We start from the raw sequence: 23201 nt of genomic DNA on the forward strand, positions 1-23201 counted from the left end.
TGGCTCTGATGTTAACACTTTCTCCTTTATGTTGGAAGGCTATGTCAAATCTCATTGCTAAAACTTGAGTACAGAAATTTAGGTTGACATTCCCTCAGAGCAATGAGTGAGTCCTGCACTTGCGGAGGTATTTCATTGAGATTTTAAACTGAGCCACCCCCCTCCCCCCTTCCCTCTCAGTTGGGTGTAAAATTCCCCATGTCACTACTTCACAAAGAGCAGAGTCCTGTGTACTGTCGGATATTTATCCCTCAATCAACATCACAAGAACAGTATCTCTGCTCATTGTGACATTGCTGTGTGTGGGAGTTGCTGTGTTTCCTACATTACAACAGTGAATCCACTTCCAAAGTACCTCATTGGCTGGAAAGCACTGGTAGTGGGGAAAGGCGCTATATCAATGTGAGGATTTCTTTATTTTTGAATCTATGTCCCTGGTTATTGATCCCTCTTCTCACGGAAATAGGTACTTCCTATCCACTCTATCTTGGTGACTCATAATTTTATACACTTCAATTAAATCTCCCCTCAGCCTCCTATATACCAAAGGAAACAAACCCATCCTATCCAATGTTTCCTCGAAACTCATTTTGACGTGAATAAGGTTCAGAAGGAGTTCCCGAATACTACCCCCTAATCTTATGAATCAGATCATTCTCATCTGGATCCTGTTTGATGTGGACCCGCCGCTATCGGTCCCCCAGGAAGTGTCCATTCTAATTCCATGACTCTGAACAGTTTTGTTGGTACAGGGGCTAGAGTGGAACTTGCTGCTTTTAAAGTGCCATCACTCATTGTACATTAGGCCGCACCTACAAACTTGTCTCTCGCACTTCCAGTGAAGTGGAGGGTAGTTTTCACGTATATACTTGCAGCTGTGATATTAACAAAAGCACACAGGAGAAAGACTCAGTTTCAGCGGTGATACTGCAGGAGGAATGGAGAGCTGGGTTCACCCATGAAAGCAGCAAAGTTTTTAAAACAGGCATCTAATGTGGCGCTTGAACCCACAATCCTGAGAGTAAGAGTCTCATGCTCGACCAACTGCGCGAGCCAGACATACCAAAAGAACATCTCCATATCTGTTGCCACAGTGAGATAACTGTCTGAATGAAATGGCAGAGAAGGAATTGGCCAGCAGAAGCCCACGGGTCCAATGCTTTCCACTCGATCATCATTCACAGCTTCTGCTTCTCAGCTGCACCTCCTTCCAAACATTGTGATCCATTTTCCTTAGGATCTGTTTCTGGATTTAATATTTACCTGCTTTGTGACCTCATTTTGAAATCAGATTCGCTGCAACATCCAACACAAATTGAATTGCAAACCTGACGGACAAACAACGGGAAACAAGTCACTCAGTAACACAAATCCCATGGTGCTCATTTTCAGATTCACAACAACCAGCTTTTCAATAAAACAAATGAATTTTTCAGTGAAAAGATTTAGAAAGTTTGTGTGACTTTTATTTGTGACTCACTCACTCGGGTGTTCTGTAAGTGCTGCTCGGAGGTTTAGGGAACGGGATTTAATCTACCTGCATTTTCCTGAGCCTGTGCTCGGTGTATTGGGAGGTTTGGCCCGGGTTGGAGTATCTTGTGTCCCAGGGGTGGGCAGTAACCCGCTGATTGAAGCTGCAGTCACTGCTTTGTGCTGGCAGCGGGTGAGTGGAGAGAGCGGGGCTGGAATTTTGCTGCTTTTCCCTGTCTCACTCACTGTGGAGCTGAGGAAAAGCGAATCACTGATGGGTTTGTTTGAATCCAATATTTTCATAGATTTCTAATACGTGAGACACAGTTACATGGTAGGTCTAATTGTTCTCTCGTTATATTTGAAATTAATATTTGAAAAAGTTGCTTGTGAGTGAACTCACCGGATAACAGTAGAGCTGGCAATGTTTGTGTGGATCTTTTCTTGCTGTTCAGGTACCCACTGACAACCCAGACCTGAGTGTCAATGACTGCTGATGGGTAGAAAACAGTGAAGGCTTCACCCCTGGATGTGTTGTGAACCACCAATCTTTCAGTTAACAGCGAATGCGCTGACCAATTGCACCACAGCAACTGATATAAAACCAGTCTGCAAGATATCCTAAACCAGGGTATTAGCGAGTTAAAGCTTCAGATTGCTGATACCGGAATGACAATTGTTCTCTATCAGTTTTACTCTTCCAAAATAAAGGTTGGGACATTCACTGTGGGTACATGGAAACAGTCTGATCCCACCCACTGCAGACACATCCATGTCACCGGGAACCAGCTCTCCTACAACCGGTGCCGTCTCCCTTCCAGCCTTTCGGTGTCTTGTCTGTTACCAAGTATTCTGATTGCCCCGAAGCCGATTTTAGGTTTGAATTCCTGATGTGCAGTAACGAGAATCCTTTCAATGTCACAGGTCAGTTAATTTCACTGATAACATCAGAGTCAATGTTCCAGCGTCTTAAAGAAGGGAAAGGTGCCTTGACTGTCTCTGGTCAGTCAGACAGCTCTCCCTTCATTCTCCTCTGATTCAGGTTCCCAAAGAGTTTCTAAAGATTCACACAGCTTGGCGGGAAAGGGTGGGGAGATGGTGGAGGGCATTGGGGATGGGAGGTTTGATAGAGCAGATAGGTAGAAACTGTTTCCACTGACGAGGGTCAGTTACCAGACACTGGGATTTAAGATAATTAAAGAAAGACAGGCTTGCATTTATATAGCGCTTTTCCTGGCCAGCGGACGTCTCAAAACACTTTCCGGCCAATGAAGGGCTTTTTGAAGTGTCGCCATTGTTGTGATGTAGGAAACACAACAGTCAATCACCGTTCAGCAACACCCCCTCCACCCCCACAAACAGCAACGTCACAATGAGCGGACAATCTGTTTTTGTGACGTTGATTGAGGACACGTGGCTGTGAGATATTGTATTCCCTTAATATTTAGCATCAAATGTGAATTTTGAGACATTTTCTCACAATTAAAGGAAGGAATTTTGATAATGTTTCTGCCCAGCTTCCAAGTGGGGACCATTTGGGACATGTGCTAACCACTCCACTACAGAACAATACCTGACAGAGCCAGAGGCACCTACACATCATGTTAAACTGTGAGGTCCTGTAGCAGCACTTTGGGTCTTTGATTTTTGGAAACGGAATTCGGGTGGCAGATTTAGAAATGCTGCCGTCAAATTAATCTGAGAATGTTATCATAAAATGGCAGAACACATGAGGAGACCATTCAACCCATCATACCAATATCAGATTTTTACAATGTTCTTTCAATTAGACTCAATTTCTTTCTCTCTCTCAACGACATTGATTTTATTTTTCCTTTCAAGTCATTGTCCAATTCCCTTTTGAAAACTTTGAGTTAAGAAAAACAAAACTGAAAGAGGTGCAGGAGCTTCTGCAGTGTCCATGCTCAGTGTGTGAAAATTAACAAAGTTTCCCTGACCCAATGACATGAAGAGTTGGGCTGGGGATTCTTATAGAGCTTTCAAAAAATGAAGTTCATTTCAAATGGAATTTGAAAAGGAACTTTATTCTGAGGGAGCATCTCCATATTTTTCTTATTCAATCTATACAATCTAATTCCCCTTGCTGTACAACCTGTGACAGAGGCTGTTATAGGAAAGAGGGAAAGGTTTGCTACAGCTGTACAAAGTCCTGGTTAGATCACACCTGGAGGACTGTGTATAGTTCTGGGAACGGCACCTTATAAAGGATCAATATTTCCCTTGAAAGTTTCAGAGGAGCCGCGTTGATGAGGTTGGTAGGTTTTGGAAATTGGAAGTTGTACATCCGCAGCTTGTGGCACTATTTCACCTCACTGTTCACTTCATGGTCATGTCCAACACACTTGATGCTGTTATTGGCTGAACAAGTCCTCTGTGTTTGAACTAAACATGCTGTTATTCAGCGCTCCCACTCCTGCCGCCTGGGTTTGGCCCTCATCAGGGAATGTTGTTTTCTTGTTGCTGTGTGAACTGTCACAATGAACTGATCCTGGAGTGAGGATGGGGATACTTGTGGAGCCTCCTGGTCCACTGCAGCCCCGAGAACACAATCAGCTTTAGATCCAGAATTTTAAACTTCAGCCCAGTTACAGGGATTATCATCATCATCAGCAGAAACAAACCCCAACTATCAGAATGAAGATGGTTCAGTTTTCGGTGTGAATAACAGCAGAATCCAAACTCTGGAGTCACTTGTGAAGTCGCTGGTGTGTCCGCAGGTTAGTTGACTGAGTGAATTTTTTCCCACACTCAGAGCAGGTGAACGGCCTCTCCCCAGTGTGAACTCGCTCGTGTGCTTTGAGCTGGCCTGAAGACCCGAATCTCTTTCCACAGGAGGTACAGCTGAACGGCCTCTCCTCAGTGTGAATTCGCTGGTGCTTCACCAGTTCAGAGGATCCAGTGAATCCCTTTCCACATACAGGGCAGGTGAATGGTCTCTCCCCAGTGTGAATCTGCTTATATATCCGTAGGTCGGATGACTGAGTGAATCCCTTCCCACACTCGGAGCAAGTGAACGGTCTCTCCCCAGTGTGAATCCATTGGTGTCTCTGCTAGTGGGATGACCAAGTGAATCCTTTCCCACACTCAGGGCAGGTGAACGGTGTATCTCCAGTGTGAATTAGCTGGTGTGTTCGCAGGTGGGATGACTGAGTGAATCCCTTCCCACACACGGAGCAGGTGAATGGTCTCTCCCCAGAGTGAGACCTCTGGTGTTTCAGCAGGTGGGATGACTCAGTGAATCTCTTCCCACACTCGGAGCAGCTGAACGGCCTCTCTCCAGTGTTAAACCGCTGGTGTCTCAGCAGGCTGGATAACTGAGTGAATCCTTTCCCACATACAGGACAGGTGAATGGTCTCGCCCCACTGTGAACTCGCTGGTGTCTCAGCAGGTCAGATGACTGGGTGAATCCCTTCCCACACTCAGAGCAGGTGAACGGCCTCTCTGCAGTGTGAACTCGCTGGTGCGTCAGAAGGCTGGATGACTGAGTGAATTCCTTCCCACACTCGGAGCAGGTGAATGGCCTCTCCCCAGTGTGAATTCGCTGATGTCTCAGCAGGTGGGATGACAGAGTGAATCCCTTCCCACACTCGGAGCAGGTGAACGGTCTCTCCATGGTGTGACTGCGTCGATAGTTTTCTACCTGGGATGGGCAATTGAATCTCTTCCCACAGTCCCCACATTTCCACGGTTTCTCCATGGTCCAGGTGTCCCTGTGTCTCTCCAGGTTTGATGATCAGTTGAATCCTTGTCCACACACAGAACACGTGTACAGTTTATCCCATCTGTTAATGATGTGATGTTTTTTCAGACTGTGTAACTGGTTAAACCTCTTTCCACAGTCAGTTCACTGGAACACTCTCACTCGGGTCATTGTGTGTCTCGGTGCTTTTCCAGTCACACAGATGTTTAAAATCTTTTCCCACAGACAAGACAGACAAACACTCTCCATCCACATTCATAGACCGATGATATTCAGGTCCTGATGAATCGAGTGACTCTGTCAGATCTTGATGTGTTTGGTTTGAGTTCCCCATCTGCAAATCCTCCCCTTCCGATTCTCTGAAAAAGGAGTTTACAAAATTCATCACTGCCAGTACAGGATAGAAATTCAGAACAGACAATTCTAGTTCCTATGGAACATTTTTTCTGCTTGTGTTCCCCCAAAGCTGCAAATCCCCGTCCCACACACTCTCCTTCTTCCCTGATAAAAGGAAAATACTGCGGACGCTGCAAATATGAAATAAAAACAGAAAATGCTGGATAATCTCAGCAGGTCTAGCAGCATCTGTGGAGAGAGAAACAGAGGTTAACGTTTCGAGTCCGTATGACCCTTCTTCAGAGCTGAAGAGAAGTGGAAATGTGATAAAATTTACGTTGTTTAAGGTGGGGTGGAGCAGGTGAAGCTGGATAGAAGGCCAGCAATAGGTGGCGACAAAGAGATTGACAAAGATATCATGAGCTAAAGGACAAAGGGAGTGTTAATGGTGGCGTTAAGGGCTAAAAAATGTGCTGACAGTGGCATAAAGATAAGAAAGTAGAATATGATAATCGCAGAACAAGGGTAGCATCGTGTGAAAGAACAACATGGACCAAGTAACAAATGGCCCTTTTGGAGATGGGGGGTGGGGAGGGGCGGTGTTGGGGAAAAAAGGTTAGAAGGGAGGATCAAAAAGGGGATAAAACCATGGATAAATGAATAAAAATAAAATGAAAATAAGTGGATAAAAAATAAAAATGAATATAGAAAAAAAGGGGATTAAAAATGGGGTGAGGATAGACGAGAGAGTTCATGGTCTGAAGTTGTTGAACTCAATGTTAAGTCCAGAAGGATGAAAAGTGCCTTGTCGGAAGATGAGGTGCTGTTCCTCCAGTTTGCGTTGAGCTTCACTGGAACATTGCAGCAGCCCAAGGATGGACATGTGGGCATGAGAGCAGGGTGGAGTGTTGAAATGGCAAGCGGCAGGGAGGTCTGGGTCATGGTTATGGACAGACCGGAGGTGTTCCGCAAAGCGGTCACCCAGTTTGCGTTTGGTCTCTCCAGTGTAGAGGAGACCACATTGACCACTCTCCCTCCTCCCTGTGCTGAAATCCAAACAGAGCTTTGGACAATTCTTTCCGGATCTTTTTAACAAATTTGTACAACCAGAAGGAACAACTTTTTCGATCTTTCACTTCAGTCATTACTCGTGAGAAAACATTAATCTGAAACCCACTGACCGACCATACAGAATAGCAGATGTTAACCTTGTGTCCAAAACTTACTGTGTGGAGATTTAATGAGTGATCATGAAGGTGGTTTCTCCAAACCTCCCAGGGTTTCCTTCCTTCTCTCCCTCTCTAACTAAGTTAAACCTGGGATCAGTCTCATGGCCCATTCTGGTTCCTGCTTCTCTTCCTGATGACTAATTAACTCCAACTAAATACTAAGAAGGCTGAGGACACTGTTTTCAGTCCCTGCTCCAATCTCCATTTCCCAGATACCAACTCCATCCCTCTCCCTGGGAACAGTCTGAGATTAAGCCAGTCTGTTCACAACCTCGGTGTTACACTTGATCTTGAGATGGGATTCTGACCTCATATCTGTGCCATCACTAAGATCGCCTGTTTCCACCTCTGTAACATCTCCCGACCTCACCCTGTCTCAGTGAATCTGCTGCTGAAACCCTCATCTCTGCCGCTGTTAACTCCAGGCTCGACTATTCCAACACACTCCTGGCTGGTCTCCCACATTTTACTCTCTGTAAACTTGAAGCCATCCAAACGTCTGCCGTCTGTGTCTTCAATCGCAGCGAGTCCCTCTGCTTTCTGACCTGCCTTGGCTCCTGGTCAAGTAGCAACTTGATTTTAAAATTCTCATCCTTGTTTTAAAATCTCTCCATGGCCTCGTCCCTCCCTATCTCTGTAATCTCCTCCAGCCCCACAACCCTCTGAGATATTTACACTGCTCTAATTCTGGCCTTGTACATTCCCTATTTTAATTGCTCCACCATTAGTGAATGTGCCTTCAGTTCCCTCATCCAAAAGCTTTGAAATTCTCTCCCAATAACTCTCCCCATCTCGACCACACTTTCCCCTAAGACACTTGAGCATTAATAAATATAGACATTCTGCCAAACTTTTCATCTTGCACTCATCAGGGCCGATGCAAGAACACCAAGTTTCAAAGATTATCAGTTGGGCTCATAATACGGTTCATTTACACTGCAGAAGGCAGAAGGAACAAATCCAGGCTAGGGACCTTTTGTTGAATTGAACAAAAGCACAGGGAACAATTGATCCCTGCTATATTCTCCATGGGAAGAACCAATCAGAGCTGGCTGGCCAGCCAATCAGCACCCTTTTCTCATGCAGTATAAATTGTTGTTCCCTTTGAAATTTGGGATTCTTGCGTCTGTCCTGATGAGTGCAAAACGAAAAGCTTTAACAGCTTGTCTCTTTTTTCAGTAATGGTCAAGTTCTGTACAACCAAGCGACTATTTAAAACTATCCTGAAAACTCTTTGCCCAAGCTTATGGTCACCTGTCCTAATATCTCCTTCTGTGTCTGGGTGTCACACTTTGTTTTATAATTTTCCTGAGAAGGTCACTAGGATGATTTATGATGTTAATAGAAATTGTTGTTGTTTCTGACTGTTACCCTGATCTCCTGTTTTACAACAACCCATTGATTTCACACCAAACTCTATCTCTGATTTATTGTCCCTCCTGCAGGTTATTCATCTGGATTTGCAGACTCCAAAAATGGCCCCCACGCATGCTCCCTGTTGGACATTGCCCCCCACAAAGATGGCTATCGCACATGCGGTGTCGCTCATTGCCCACTATAAAGATGGCGGCTGTTAACACGGGCCTACTTCTGGAGAACAGGCCTAAGCTGTTGTCCCGCTTCGTGAAACGCGGAACCAATGGCTCCTTATTGAGTGTTTTGGACCGACACCGTGAGTTTATGAAGCCTCCCAACCCACCCACTGGCTCTATCTCTGAAGGGGTTTATTTTCAGCTCTGAATCCGCACTCTCTTTGTAAAACCCGCATTTTAAATCCGCTCGCCAGAGCTCAATTACCGTCTGTCTCCGGAGACTGCGCATGCTCCTGCTCTCAATGATTGACGGCAGCTCCCGACCAATAAGAAGAAAAGGGTGGGCCTGGAGGACCGATCTTGTCCTGATAGTCCTCCAGTCAATCGGAATGAATGAGGGGCGGAGCCCGCTGGCAATGAAGCATGCGCAGTGCCACTGGGCACGGGGTTGAAGGCGGTCGGGTTGAAAACCCAGCGGGAGTGCAGGAGAGGAATGGAGCCGGAGGGTGGACTGGGAGGATTCACAAACACCCGGTGTAGGACTCCAAACCCGGATTACAAACTCCCGGAGCCCAGTTTACACCGAGTGTTTGGAAACTCCTTTTACAGGAGGATTAGAAGGGGAGGATTTACACACAGCAAACTCAAACCCAGAGAAATGTTTGTTTCACCTCAATTTTATTATTCTCACTTTGAGAGGCATTTTAAAAGCACGAAAAATCTGATGAAATACCAATGCACTCACACTGGAGAGAAGCCATTCACCTACATTGAATGTGGGAAGGGATTCTCTCAGTCATTCAACCTGCTGACACACCAGTGAGTTCACATCTCATTGTATTGGTTGGATTCTGTTGTTATTCTGGCCACTGTCTGAGCCTGAACCAAACTGTTCATCACCTCAATTTTCACCCCGATTTCACCTGAGCTGATTTTCTGACCCATATCCGCTCCATCACCAAGGCCGCCTACCTCTTTGACATCTCCCATCTCTTCTCCTGCTTCAACCTATTTGCTGCTGAAACCCTCATTCCTGCCTTTTCTCCCTCTAGAACTGGCTATTCCAAAGCCCCCTCAGCCTTCCTCTCATATCCCAGCTGCTGTAAATCCAGAACACAGCTGTCTGTATCCTAACTCACAGTTAGTCCCATTTACCCATTACCCCTACACTCACTGATCTACATTTGGTTCGCAATCTGGCAATGCATTGGTTTTACAATCCCTAGATTGTTTTTCAAATCCCTCTATTGTATCGCCCCTCCCTATCACTTTAACCACCCCCAGCCTGACATCCCCCCACCCCCCCCCCCGCAAGACCTACTTACCCTTCCAATTCTGGACTCTTACACACCCCTAATTTCAATCACCCCACCAGTGCCAGACATGCATTTAACTGCCTGGGTGCAAAGCTCTGGATTTCCTCCCTAACCATTTCCACCTCTCGAAATTTATCTCCTCTGCTTTAAGAGGGTCCTTCAAACCTGCCTCTTTGACCCAGTGCTTGGTCACCTGTCCTGATATCTCCTTTTGTGTATTGGTGTTGAGGTTAGTTTGATAACACTCCTGTGAAGCACCTTGGGATGTTTGACTGTGTTAAAGGTGCCACATAAACACAAGTTGTTATTGCTGCTGTTAATCATATTCAGGACTGAACCATCTTCATTATGACTTTGGGAGTTTATTGCCACTGATTTTAATAATCTCTATTTAACTGGACTGGAGTTTAAAATTCTGGACATAATGTCATAAATCAGTTTTGTTTCAGTAATCAGTAATATAAAAGAAGATTGCAAGAGTTTTTTTAGATATATAAAGGGTAAGAGAGAGGCAAAAGTGGAAATTGGGCCGCTGGAAAATGATGCTGGAGAAGTAGTAGTGGGGAACAAAGAAATGGCGGAGGAACTGAATAGGTACTTTGCGTCAGTCTTCATGCTGGAAGACATGAGTAAGATCCCCAAAGTTCAAGAGAGTTGGGGGGCAGAGGTGAGTATGGTGGCCATTACCAAGGAGAAGGTGCTAGGGAAACTGAAAGGTCTGAAGGTGGATAAATCACCTGGACCAGATGGATGACACCCCAGAGTTCTGAAGGAGATAGCTGAAGAGATAATGCAGGCATTAGTGGTGATCTTTCAGGAATCACTGGAGTCAGGGAGGGTCCCAGAGGACTGGAAAATTGCTAATGTAGCTCCCCTGTTTAAGAAGGGAGTGAGGCAAAAGATGGGAAATTACAGGCCGATTAGCCTGACCTCGGTCGTTGGTAAGATTTTAGAGTCCATTATTAAGGATGAGATTTCAGAATACTTGGAAGTGCATGGTAAAATAGGGCAAAGTCAGCATGGTTTCATCAAGGGGAGGTCATGTCTGACAAATCTGTTAGAATTCTTTGAGGAAGTAATGAGCAGGTTAGACAAAGGAGAGCCAATGGATGTTATCTACTTAGACTTCCAAAAGGCCTTTGACAAGGTGCCGCACAGGAGGCTGCTCAGTAAGATAACAGCCCATGGTGTTAGAGGCAAGGTACTAGCATGGATAGAAGATTGGCTGTCTGGCAGGAGGCAGGGAGTGGGGATAAGGGGGTCCTTCTCAGGATGGCGGCCGGTGACTAGTGGAGTTCCGCAAGGGTCAGTGTTAGGACCACAACTTTTCACTTTATATGTTAATGATCTGGATGAAGGAACTGATGGCATTCTGGCTAAGTTTGCAGATGATACAAAGATAGGTGGAGGGACAGGTAGTATTGAGGAGGCGGGGAGGCTGCAGAATGATTTAGACAGATTAGGAGAATGGGCTAAGAAGTGGCAAATGGAATACAACGTGGGGAAGTGTGAGGTCATGCACTTTGGTAGGAAGAATAGAGGCATAGACTATTTTCTAAATGGGGAGAGACTTCAGAAATCTGGAGTGCAAAGGGACTTGGGGGTCATAGTCCAGGATTCTCTTAAGTTTAACTTGCAGGTTGAGTCAGTGGTTAGGAAGGCAAATGCAATGTTGGCATTTATTTCAAGAGGACTAGAATATAAAAGCAGGGATGTGCTGCTGAGGCTTTATAAGGCTCTGGTCAGACCACATTTAGAATATTTTGAGCAATTTTGTGCCCTGTATCTCAGGAAGGATGTGCTGGCCCTGGAGAGGGTCCAGAGGAGGTTCACGAAAATGATCCCAGGGATGAAAGGATTAACATATGAGGAACGTTTGAGGACTCTGGGTCTATACTCGATGGAGTTTAGAAGGATGAGGGGGGATCTGATTGAAACTTACAGAATACTGAAAGGCCTGGATCGAGTGGACATGGGGAAGATGTTTCCATTAGTAGGAGAGACTAGGGCCCGAGGGAACAGCCTCAGAGTAAAGGGAAGACCTTTTAGAACAGAGATGAGGAGAAACTTCTTTAGCCAGGGAGTGGTGAATCTATGGAATTCATTGCCACAGAAGGCTGTGGAGGCCAGGTCATTGAGTGTATTTAAGACCGAGATAGATAGGTTCTTGATTGGTAAGGGGATCAAAGGTTATGGGGAGAAGGCAGGAGAATAGGGTTGAGAAACTTATCAGCCATAGTTGAATGGCGAAGCAGACTCGATGGGCTGAATGGCCTAATTTCTGCTCCTATTTCTTATGGTCTTATGTTTCACATCTGCTGTGATGAATTTTTGATTTGTCTTTGATACGAGGAGACTAATTGATGTCCTGTTACTGATTATTCAGTTTTTGTCATTTTCTCCTTTCTTACTCCAGATTCTTATTTCAGATGTGATTGCAATGGAGGGGGTGCAGAGGAGATTTACCAGGATGTTGCCTGGGATGAAACATTTAAGTTATGAAGAGAGGTTGGATAGACTTGGGTTGTTTTCGTTGGAGTAGAGAAGACTGAGGGGCGACCTGACTGAGGTGTACAAAATTATGAGGGGCATGGACAGGGTGGATAGGGAGCAGCTGTTCCCCTTAGTTGAAGGGTCAGTCACGAGGGGACACAAGGTCATGGTGAGGAGCAGGAGGTTTAGGGGGGACGTGAAGAAAAACTTTTTTAACCCAGAGGGTCTGGCATGCGCTGCCTGGGAGGGTGGTGGAGGCAGGTTGCCTCACATCCTTTAAAAAGTACCCGGATGAGCACTTGGCATGGCATAACATTCAAGGCTATGGGCCAAGTGCAGGTAAATAGGATTAGGTAGGTAGGTCAGGTGTTTCTCACGTGTCGATGCAGACTCGATGGGCCGAAGGGCCTCTTCTGCACTGCGTGATTCTGTGATTACTTCAGTTCTCAAACCTTCAGTTACAAGTCCCAGCTCCCCAAACCAGACACTAAATTTCCTTGCTCACTACACTGTGTTTATTCCCTCTAATAATCCCTGCTGCCTGTCCTGAATGTTGTAAATGATGAAGATGAACAACATCTACAGAAACTGGAGCTCTTGTTCCCAGCATTCGAATCGGTGGACAATGTCCCCTGTCCACAGCACAGGGGAGCAGTGCGCATGTGCAATTCATTGCAATGTTCGGAGCATGCGCATTGCGGGTGATGGCGATATGCAGCCGCTTGTTTGTTTCTCTCTGCAGCCGGTAAGTTTATTGGGTGTCCGAAAGGGAGCGATGGATGCAATGGGCGGGTAGGAAGCTTCGTAAGCACCCAGAGCTGGCCTTGAACCCTGAATATGGAGCCATCGTTCCCCCGTTCTTCCCGCCGGGGCCCCAGCTGTGGATCTTCGGATCAAAGACCCGGGTTAACGGCCGCCATCTTGAGAGAAGGCCGTGTGCGGCATTGCGCATGCGTGACCACCCTGAGCCAAGGAACCAATCGGGGTGGACGGCTAAGCCCCGCCCCTCATTCACTGTGATTGGTTGGATGACCAGCCTCGATGGGCCGAAGTCTTAGTCCTCCAGCCCCGCCCCTCGTTCTTTTGCTCCATAAAGGGGAAGGGGGACGATCAATAAGAGGTTACATTTGGGCTGAAATCATAGAGGATCTTGATCCCTGGGAAGGAAGGAAACTATAGGAGGTCGGCGGGAAGGTTCAGAAACACCAAGTGGAGGCCACAAACCCGATAAGAAGCTGCAGCTGGAAAAACTCAGCAGGTCTGGCAGCATCTGCGGAGAGGGACACAGTTAACGTTTCGAGTCCGAATGACCCTTTAACAGAACTAAGTAAAAATAGAAGAGAGGTGAAATATAAGATGGTTTAAGTGGGGGGGGAGGGGGGGGGGGACAAGTAGAGCTGGATAGAGGGCCAGTGATAGGTGGAGATAACCAAAAGATGTCACAGACAAAAGGACAAAGATGTGTTGAAGGTGGTGATATTATCTAAGGAATGTGATAATTAAGGGTAGAAAGCAGGACGAGCAAGGTACAGATAGCCCTAGTGGGGGTGGGGGTGAAGGGATTGAAAAAGGCTAAAAGGTAGAGATAAAACAATGGATGGAAATACATTTAAAAATAATGGAAATAGGTGGGAAAAGAAAAATCTATATAAATTATTGGAAAAAAAGGGGGGGATCGGAAAGGGGGTGGGGATGGAGGAGAGGGTTCATGATCTAAAATTGTTGAACTCAATATTGAGTCCGGAAGGCTGTAAAGTGCCTAGTCGGAAGATGAGGTGCCGTTCCTCCAGTTTGCATTGAGCTTCACTGGAACAATGCAGCAGGCCAAGGACGAACATGTGGGCATAAGAGCAGGGTGGAGTGTTGAAATGGCCAGCGACAGGGAGGTCTGGGTAATGCTTGCGGACAGACTGAAGGCATGACGCTTTGCAGAACACCTTCGGTGCTGATTAACCCTTGCTGACAATTCTTACTGACTTGCACATTACTCACAGTGACACCTCCATTATCCATCAGAAGGAAGGGGAATGGGAATTGGTGGAGAATTGAGAGTTCCCAAATGTTACCCTTCCCGCCTGGTACAGAAATCCCATCAGCACGGGAATGGAGACAAGTTCAATCTAAGTAATGGACTGTAAGTAATCACTGTCTAATAACCTTATAAAATCTTCAGAAATTTTTTGAGGAGGTAACCAGGAATGTTGATAAGGGTAATGCATTTGACATGGTCTACCTGGACTTTAGCAAGGCTTTTGATCAAGAAAGTAAGAGCCCATGGGATCCATGTCAAAGTGGCAAATTGGATCCAAAATTGGCTGAGAGGCAGGAAGCAGAGGGTGATGGTAGAGGGATGTTTCTGTGACTTGAAGTCTGTTTCCAGTGGGGTTCCACAGGGCTGGGTGCTGGGGCACTTGCTGTTTGTGGTGTACATAAATGATTTGGACTTCAATGTAGGGAGTGTGATCAAGAAGTTCGTGGATGACACAAAAATTGGTAGGGTGGTAAATAGTGAGGAGGATAGCCGTAAACTGCAGGAGGATATCAATGGACTGGTCAGGTGGGCAGAGCAGTGGCAAATGGAATTCAACCCGGAAAAGTGTGAGGTAATGCACTTGGGGAGGGCTAACAAGGCAAGGGATTACACTATGAATGGTAGGACCCTGGAAAGTACTGAAGATAAGAGGGACCTTGGTGTGCATATCCACAGATCCCTGAAGGTTGCAGGGCAGGTAGATAAGGTCTTTAAGAAGGCATGTGGGATACTTGCCTTTATTAGCCGAGGCATAAAATACAAGAGCAGGGAGGGTATGCTGGAACTGTATAAAATGCTGATTAGGCCACAACTGGAGTACTGCGTGCAGTTGTGGTCACCACTTTATAGGAAGAATGTGATTGCACTGGAGAGGGTGAAGAGGAGATTTACCAGGATGCTGCCTGGGCTGGAGGGTCTGAGCTATGAGGAATGATTGGATAGGCTGGGGCTGTTTTCCTTGGAGCAGCGAAGGTTGAGAGGGGATCTGATAGAGGTGTATAAGAGTATGAGGGACATAGATAGCGTGGATAGGAAGGCACTTTTTCCATTAGTAGAGGGGTCAATAACCGGGGGAGATAGATTTAAGGTAAGAGGTGGAAGGCTAAGAGGGGAGTTGAGGCGAAAGTTTTTCACCCAGAGGGTGGTGGGAGTCTGTAACTCACTGCCTGAAAGGGTGGTTGAGTCAGAAACTCTCAATAACATTTAAGAATTATTTAGATACTTGCATTGCCATAGCCTCCAGGGCTATGTGCCAATTAGTGTAGTCAAATCTTTGTTGACCTGCACAGACACGATGGGCCGAATGGCCTCCTGTGTTGTAAACGTCTATGAGTCAGAACAAGCCCCTACAGTTAGATGTGAACTCACTGCAGCCTCAGTAGGCGATGTGAACATGTGTTTTTTTCTTTCCATACACAGAACATTTAAACTCTTGTCAGTAAGAATGTAAGGATTCAGCTGGTGGACAATTCTTTCACAGTGTGATTTTATCCATAAGTTTCCAGCTCACACTGGGATCTCGAATCCTTCTGATACCGAGTTCTACATCCTCAACCATTATCAAAAAGTGGATACTGTAAATCTGAAATAAAAGAGGGAAAAGCTGGAATTTTCAGTAGATCTGGTGGAGGCTGTGGAGGGACAAACATAGCGTCTGTATAGAGCTAAACATAGTTTAAATTACAGGGCTATGACTTTCTATCAGATCTGCACTGCATCAGTGCACAGACCTGAAACTTAACTCTGTTTCCCAATCTACAGATGTTCCCAGATGTGCTGAGTATTAGATGTATTAGTGACTAACTTATGTTTATTTTCACCCATTCACAGGTGGAAACATCTTCCACTTGTCTACCCTGTGAAACCCTTTCATTATCTTAAAGGCCTTAATCGGGTCATCCCTCACTCTCTTTTCCAGCCAAAACCTTTTCAAACTGTTAAATCTTTGTTGATTGATATAAATTTCCAATTCTGGCATAATTCTAGCAAATCTTTTTTGCACCTGCTCCAGTGCTTCTCGGTCCATCTTAAAATATGGAGACAGAGCAAATCTGAGCACCACTATTGCCCCAAATTCCTGTATGTTGGAAGGATCAGTATCTCAGTGGGAGGGAGAACTGTGGTTTCGAGCTGTTATTCACCAGCCTTTATTTCAGCATTTCTCCAATTAGCTTAAAATACGATGAGGTGAAATGACAGATCCAATGAGCGGAGGGCGATTTTCATCCTAAGTCCACCATTTATACCATTAAGAATAGCTGTCAGGGAATGGCTAGATTTCAGCACCAGGCCAGTGTGAAGCTCAGTTAATGTGATTTCCAAGCATTAAGGAGGTGAATTTGCAATTCCTGTGCACCTTGTTTGTACATTTTCCATATTAAAATTGAATTGAATCTAATGTTCTCCATCTTGAGTATATTCAAGATGGAAAGTCATCAATATGTGGACACTCAGGGACACTCAATGGATATGGGGATAGGGCGAGAAAATAGGGTGGAGGTGGAAGAATATTTAATGGTGGAGCAGGCTGAAGGGGCAGTACGGTTTACCCCTGCTCCTATTTCTTGTGTTCTTATGAACATCACTGTGAATCATTCCCATTCAAGCACTGCAGATGCAACAGCCGCTAACCTAAATCCCAATTGCGTGACTGCTTTGTGGAACATCAGCTTTCAGTCTGAGATTGTGATCCTGAGCTCCCAGACACTTAACAGTTTAATTCTCCACCCAATCCCACTCTGGCCTCTCTGTCCTCGTCCTCCTTCATTGTTCCAATGAAGCTTTATGGACAGCAGCTCATCCTTCATTAGACATTTTACAATTTCCTAGATGCAAGATTCATTTCAACAATTTCAGATCAAAACCACTGCTCCCATTTTTTCAGACAATTGGTGCTGGTAGTGGTTCTCCTGTTACAATTTATCCCTCCTCTGGACCTATCCTTTGTTTCTCCACTTATCCCATTAGTTTATTTCCTTCATATGCCTTGCACCATCATCCCCTTTCTCATTTAATCACCCCAGCCTTCCATCCTTTCACAATGTCCTTTCTTTCTGTCCAGAGGACAAAGAGAGGCTTTTCCCTGATCCAGTACTTGTTTGTAAACTATTAAATCTCTAAATTATTCCAGACCTGAAACATTCACTATGTTTCCCTCTCCACAGAAGCTGTTTGACCTGAGAGTTTACAGCATTTTCTGTTTTGAGGTCAGATTCCCAGCATCTGCATGTCTTGTTTTGGGTTCACAATGGATCAGTTTTCTCTGACTTATCGTTCCCTGTTTAAAGGTGGAGAAGGAGCTTTTACAGAATGAGACAATAACTGTCCCCCTGTTCGACATGACACTAAACTCACTGTTAATTCCTCCTCAGTAACAATTGTAAACACAAAGCTTCCAGCCGGGATTGAACCGGGGATTTTCTCATATAAAGTAAAGGTGATAATCAGTGCACTGGGGAAATGAGTGTGAATCCCCCCCGGACAGAGGGGAACTAACCATCCATCTCTAGCTCTAATTCCCAAACAGAAAATGCTGCCAAGAATCAGCAAGTCAGGCTGAGTCTGTGGCCGCTATCAGCATCTGAAACCGTCACAATGCCCGGCTGATTGATGGCAGCTCCGGGCCAATAGGAAGGGTCTGGAGGACCGAGTGGGTGCGGCTGGTCCTCCAACCAGTCGGAGTGAATGAGGGGCGGGGCCGGGCTGGGAGTGAAGCATGCGCAGTGTGAGTAATGGCGATGGGGAGACGCTTCTGTCTTGGAACCGGAATCGGTAAGGAAGTGAATGGCGGGGCGGAGGAAGCGATGGATCCGGCGGGCGGGGCGGCTTCGTAAACATGTTGTGTAATCCGCAAACCCGGAAAATCAACTTCCCGTTACCCGGGGAACCGTCTCCCCGTTTGCACCGAGCGAGGCCGCAGCTTTCTCCCAGTTACAGACCTGGGGTAACGGCCGCCATCTTTATTGGGGGCAAAGTGCAGCGAGGCGCATGCGCCGCCGCCATCTTTACAGGGACAAAAAAATCAAAATGCTGGGAAACCTCAGCAGGCCTGATAGCATCCGTGGAGAGAGAAATAGAGTCAACGTCTAGAGTCCGTATGACTCTTCTTCAGAGCTAAAGAGAAGTAGAAATATCATGGACTTCATACTGTTTAAGAGGGGTGGAGCAGGTGGAACGATAATATTCATGTCTTGATGAATTGAGTGACTCTGTCCATTCCTGATGTGATGTTTGGTTTGAATTTCCCATCTGTAAATCCTCACCAAGGCTCCTTCAACAGCACCTTCCAAACCCACTACCATCTAGAAAGACAAGGGCATCAGATAGGTGGAAACACCACCACCGAGATGTTCTCCTCCAAGCCACTCACTGTCCTGACTTGGAGAAATGTCGCCGTTCCTTCACTGTCACTGGGTTAAAATGCTGGAACTCCCTTCCTAATGGCACATGGACTGCAGCGGTTCAGAAGGCAGCCCACCACCACTTTCTCAAGGGCAATGAGGGATGGGCAATAAATGCTGGCCTAGCCAGCGATGCTCACATCCCATAAACGAATTTTTAAAAATCTGTAAAAAGATCATAAAAAAATCCATCACTGTCCAAGAGTTGGTGCAGGAGGGAGGGCTTTAGATTTCTGGATCAATGGGCCCATTTCTGGGGAAGGTGAGACCTGTACAATTCCGACAGGTTACACCTGAACTGAAACGGGACCAACATCCATGGGAGGGGGGGGGGTTTCTCATGCTGTGGGTTTGGGTTTAAACTAATTTGGCAGTGGGATGGGTTACGGAGTGGAGGTATAGTAGGGGTGATGCACAGACAGGTATAGAACAAAAACCAAGTCAGCCTGGCAGGCTGATCGTATATAGTCAAGTTAAGGCACAAGGGAGCATGGCAAGCTTGGATGACACCTACTTTAATGCAAGAGGCCAAACGAGTAAGGCAGATGAGTTCAGGGTGTTGATTAACACATGGGGATATGATATCATTGCTGTAACGGAGACGTGGTTGAGGAAGGGGCAGGACTGGCAGCTCAATATTCCGGCATATGGAATCTACAGGCGATACGGGGGTGGGGGTGTAAAAGAGGAGGTGGGGTCGGAATATTGATCAAGGAGTCAATTACTGCAATAAGGACGGATGATATCTTAGAAGGTTCCTCAATTGAGGCCATATAGGTAGAACTTAAGAACAAAAAGGGGGGCATCACATTTCTGGGAGTGTCCTATACAACAGTCAGGGAAAGATAGAAGGACAGATGTGCAGGCAAATCTCAGAGAAGTGTAAAGATAATAGGGTAACACTAGTAGGGAATTTCAAATTCCCCAATATTAATTGGGATGGACAAAGTGTGAAAGGCTTAGAGGGGCTGAATTCTTAAAATGTATCTATGAGAGCTTTTTAAGCCAGCATGTAGGAAATCATATAAGAGAGGCACTGGTGTGAAGCTGGACAAATGGTAGAAGTGCCTGTGGGGGAGCATTTCAGTGATAGTGACCAAAACTCAGTAAGATTTAAGGTAGTAGTGGAAAAGGCCAAAGATGATCCGGAAATAAAGATACTGAATTGCGTGAAGGCTGATTTTAATATGATAAGACAAGATCTGGACAAAGTGGACTGGGAGCAGCTACTTGTAGGAAAATCTACATCAGAGCGGTGGGAGTCATTCAAAAAGGAAATACTGAGAGTGCAGGGCCGAAAATAAATCAAATTTCATAGGGAACAACAGTTTACACTGCATGAGAAAAGGGTGCTGATTGGTTGGCCAGTCGGTTCTGATTGGTCATTGCTATGGAGAATGTTCCAGGGAGTTATCATCATGTGATTTTGTTTAATTCAACAAAAGGTGCCATGCCTGGACATGATGCTTCTGCCTGCAGAGGTCAGGCCCCTGTGTATGAATATATGTAGCTTCTAGCAAGTGTAAGTGAGACACATTACGAGCCTGACTGATAATCTTTGAAATTTGATGTTCTTGTGTCTGTCCTGATGAGTACAAGATGAAAAGTTTTGACAGAATGTCTCTTTTTTAAATTATACTCAAGTGCATTAAAGGGGGAAAGTGTGGCAGACAGAGGGAGAGGTGTAGGGAGAGAATCTCAGAGCTTGGGTACGAGGGAACTGAAAGCACGGTCACTAATGGTGGAGTGATTAAAATAGGGAATGTACAAGGCCAGAATTAGAGCAGTGCAGATATCTCAGAGGGTTGTGGGGCTGGAGGAGATTACAGAGATAGGGAGGGGCGAGGCCAGGGAGGGAATTGAAAACAAGGATGAGAATTTTAGAATCAAGTTGTTTCTTAACTGGGAGCCAAGGCAGGTCAGGAAGCAGAGGGATGGTAGGGAAACGGGCCTCACTGTGAGTGAAGACATGGACAGAAGACTTTTGGATGGTGTCAAGTTTATAGAGGGTAATGTGTGCGACCAGCCAGGAGTGTGTTGGAATAGTCGAGTCTGGAGGTAACAACAGCAGCGATGAGGGTTTCAGCAGCAGATTCACTGAGACAGGGTGAGGTTGGGTGATGTTACAGAGGTGGAAACAGGCGATCTTAGTGATGGCACAGTTATGAGGTCAGAAACTCATCTCGAGATCAATTTTAACACCAAGGTTGTGAGCAGACAGGTTTAATCTCAGACTGTTCCCAGGGAGAGGGATGGAGTTGGTATCTGGGAAATGGAGATTGGAGCAGGGACTGAAAACAGTGTCTTCAGTCTTCTCAGTATTTAATTGGGGTTAATTAGTCATCAGGAAGAGAAGCAGGAACTGGAATGGGCCATGAGACTGATCCCAGGTTTAACTCAGTTAGAGGGGGAGAGAAGGAAGGAAGGAAACCCTGGGAGGTTTGGAGAAACCACCTTCACAATCGCTCATTAAATCTCCACACAGTAAGTTTTGGACACAAGGTTAATGTCTGCTATTCTGTATGGTCGGTCAGAGAGTTTCAGATTAATGTTTTGTCACAAGTAATCACTGAAGTGAATGATCAAAAAAATTGTTATCTCTGGTTGTACAAATTTCGAAAAAAGATACAGAAAGAATTGTCCAGAACACTGGATTTCAGCACAGGGAGGAGGGAGAGTGTGTGGGACGGGGATTTGCAGCTTTGGGGGAACAAGAGGGGAAATAATGTTCCACAGGAACTAGAACTGTCTGCTCTGAATTTCTATCCTGTTCTTACAGCGATGACTTTTATAAACTCCTTTTACAGATAATTAGAAGGGGATAATTTGCAGACGAGAAACTCAAACCAAACATCGCTTCAAGATCTGACAGTCAGGACCTGAGTATCATCGGAATTTGAATGTGAAGGGAGAAATGTTTGTCAGTTCTAACTGTGGGTAAAGATTTCAAACATCAGTGTGACTGGAAAAGCACCGAGACACACACACACCCGAGTGAGAGTGTTCCAGTGCACTTACTGTGGAAAGAGCTTCAACCAGTTACACAGCCTGAAAAAACATCACACCATTCACAGCGGGGAGAAACTGTACACGTGTTCTCTGTGTGGATGAGGCTTCAACTGATCATCAAACCTGGAGAGACACAGGGATACCTACACCATGGAGAAACCGTGGAAATGTGAGGATTGTGGGAAGGGATTCAGTTACCCATCTTCGCTGGAAATCCACCGACGTACTCACACTGGAGAGAGACCGTTCACCTGCTCCAAGTGTGGGAAGGGATTCACTTGGTCATCCAGCCTGCTGAGACACCAGAGAGTTCACACTGGGGAGAGGCCATTCACCTGCTCTGAGTGTGGGAAGCGATTCACTCAGTCATCCTACCTGCTAATTCACCAGCGGCTTCACACTGGGGAGAAGCCGTTCACCTGCCCTGTGTGTGGGAAAGGCTTCACTGGGTCCTCTGACCTGCTGAACCATCAACGAATTCACACTGAGGAGAAGCCATTCCCCTGTACTTCCTGTGGAAAGAGATTCAGGTCTTGGTCCAACCTCAAAGTACACCAACGAGTTCACACTGGAGAGAGACCATTCATCTGCTCCGAGTGTGGGAAAGGATTCACTCAGTCATTCAACCTGCTGATCCACCAGCGAGTTCACACTGGAGAGAGGCCATTCTCCTGCTCCAAGTGTGGGAAGGGATTCACTCAGTCATCCAACCTGCTGAAACACCAGCGAGTTCACACTGGAGAGAGACCATTCACCTGTTCCGAGTGTGGGAAGGGATTCACTCAGTCATCCAACCTGCTGAAACACCAGCGAGTTCACAACTGACTGCGGGAGTCCAATTTTGCTGTTATTGCTGCTGTGAATCACATCCAGGACTGAACCATGTTCATTCTGACAGTTGGGGTTTAAAGCCAGCTAGTCTGGGTGTTTTGATGTATAGTGCTTTTAAGATGTTAATTAGGTAAACATAAGGAAGTTAAAAGGTAAAGTGTAAATTTGCATTTGTTCAATACAGCGTTCAAGAGTGGGAGTAAAACCTTGCATCTAGCTGGGAGACGCCAAGCAATATGTTTAAATAACTAATAAAATTAGTGGGATGAAAATATTATTGTTCGAAGATGTGATGTTAAAAACCTAGGATGCAATGGAAAATTTACATAGAAATGGGAAGCTAGGTATAAACAGAAAGGAATTTGTGTGTGTAGGGCAGAGGCATTTAAGACCTTACCAGCCTGTAAGCCTACAACTGTGTCTGCAAAGGAACCAAATTGAAAGGAACCTCATATTTAATTTGTAAGGTCAAATGTGCTTTGCCTGGTATCTGTTTAAAGTCTATGGGTTACTATTGCCTTGGTGAAGATTTACCTGGAGTGATTAATTTGGGGATTTGTTTAAAAGCTATTATGGTAGTAATTTGTAGACATGTGTATGTGTTTAACTTGTTAAATTAATAAATGATTAATTTAGTTTTATATATTAAAAAATCTTTTGAGGCTCGGTGGTCTTATTCCTGAATTCAGAGTTGCATCTCAAACATACCAATTGAAAATATAGGTTATGACAGTTGTTCAAGTTTCCCTCTCGGATTTAAACAACTCAGCCTTTACCAACTGCTGTGTTCTAACACCCAGTGACAGAGAAGGAACAGTGATATATTTCCAA

At 45.5% G+C, this 23201-nt stretch overlaps 3 protein-coding genes across 5 annotated transcripts in view; 2 read left to right on the top strand and 1 right to left on the bottom strand.

Annotated features, from left to right (window-relative positions):
- Positions 1-23201, top strand: part of LOC144697978 (uncharacterized) — a 608842-nt gene that overhangs the window by 529371 nt on the left and 56270 nt on the right. The gene's annotated exons all lie outside the window — the stretch shown is intronic.
- LOC144697525 (uncharacterized) overlaps positions 3279-23201 on the bottom strand; it is a 248637-nt gene continuing 228714 nt past the window's right edge. Inside the window, exons 3-4 of the mRNA XM_078569562.1 lie at positions 6755-7888; positions 3279-5551 (exon numbers count right to left, since the gene is read on the bottom strand). Of these exons, the coding sequence (XP_078425688.1) occupies positions 4542-5189 (648 nt within the window). The 5' untranslated portion in view covers positions 5190-5551; positions 6755-7888 and the 3' untranslated portion in view covers positions 3279-4541. The remainder of the gene's footprint in view (positions 5552-6754; positions 7889-23201) is intronic.
- Positions 8835-23036, top strand: LOC144697522 (uncharacterized). Of its 3 annotated transcripts, none has more exons than XM_078569553.1 (3): positions 8835-9112; positions 14118-14232; positions 21338-23036. In XM_078569553.1, exon 3 carries the CDS (start codon positions 21690-21692, stop codon positions 22362-22364), a length of 675 nt encoding a protein of 224 aa, XP_078425679.1. In that variant the 5' UTR covers positions 8835-9112; positions 14118-14232; positions 21338-21689; the 3' UTR covers positions 22365-23036. The 3 variants fall into 3 exon arrangements, with proteins under 3 accessions (XP_078425679.1, XP_078425678.1, XP_078425680.1); XM_078569552.1 differs by lacking the exon at positions 8835-9112 and adding an exon at positions 12795-12847; XM_078569554.1 differs by lacking the exons at positions 8835-9112; positions 14118-14232 and adding an exon at positions 17710-17901 and having other exon boundaries at positions 21338-23030.

The sequence above is a fragment of the Cetorhinus maximus genome, chromosome 23 (genome assembly GCF_964194155.1).
Source record: "Cetorhinus maximus chromosome 23, sCetMax3.hap1.1, whole genome shotgun sequence".
In the NCBI taxonomy this organism is placed as follows: domain Eukaryota; kingdom Metazoa; phylum Chordata; class Chondrichthyes; order Lamniformes; family Cetorhinidae; genus Cetorhinus; species Cetorhinus maximus.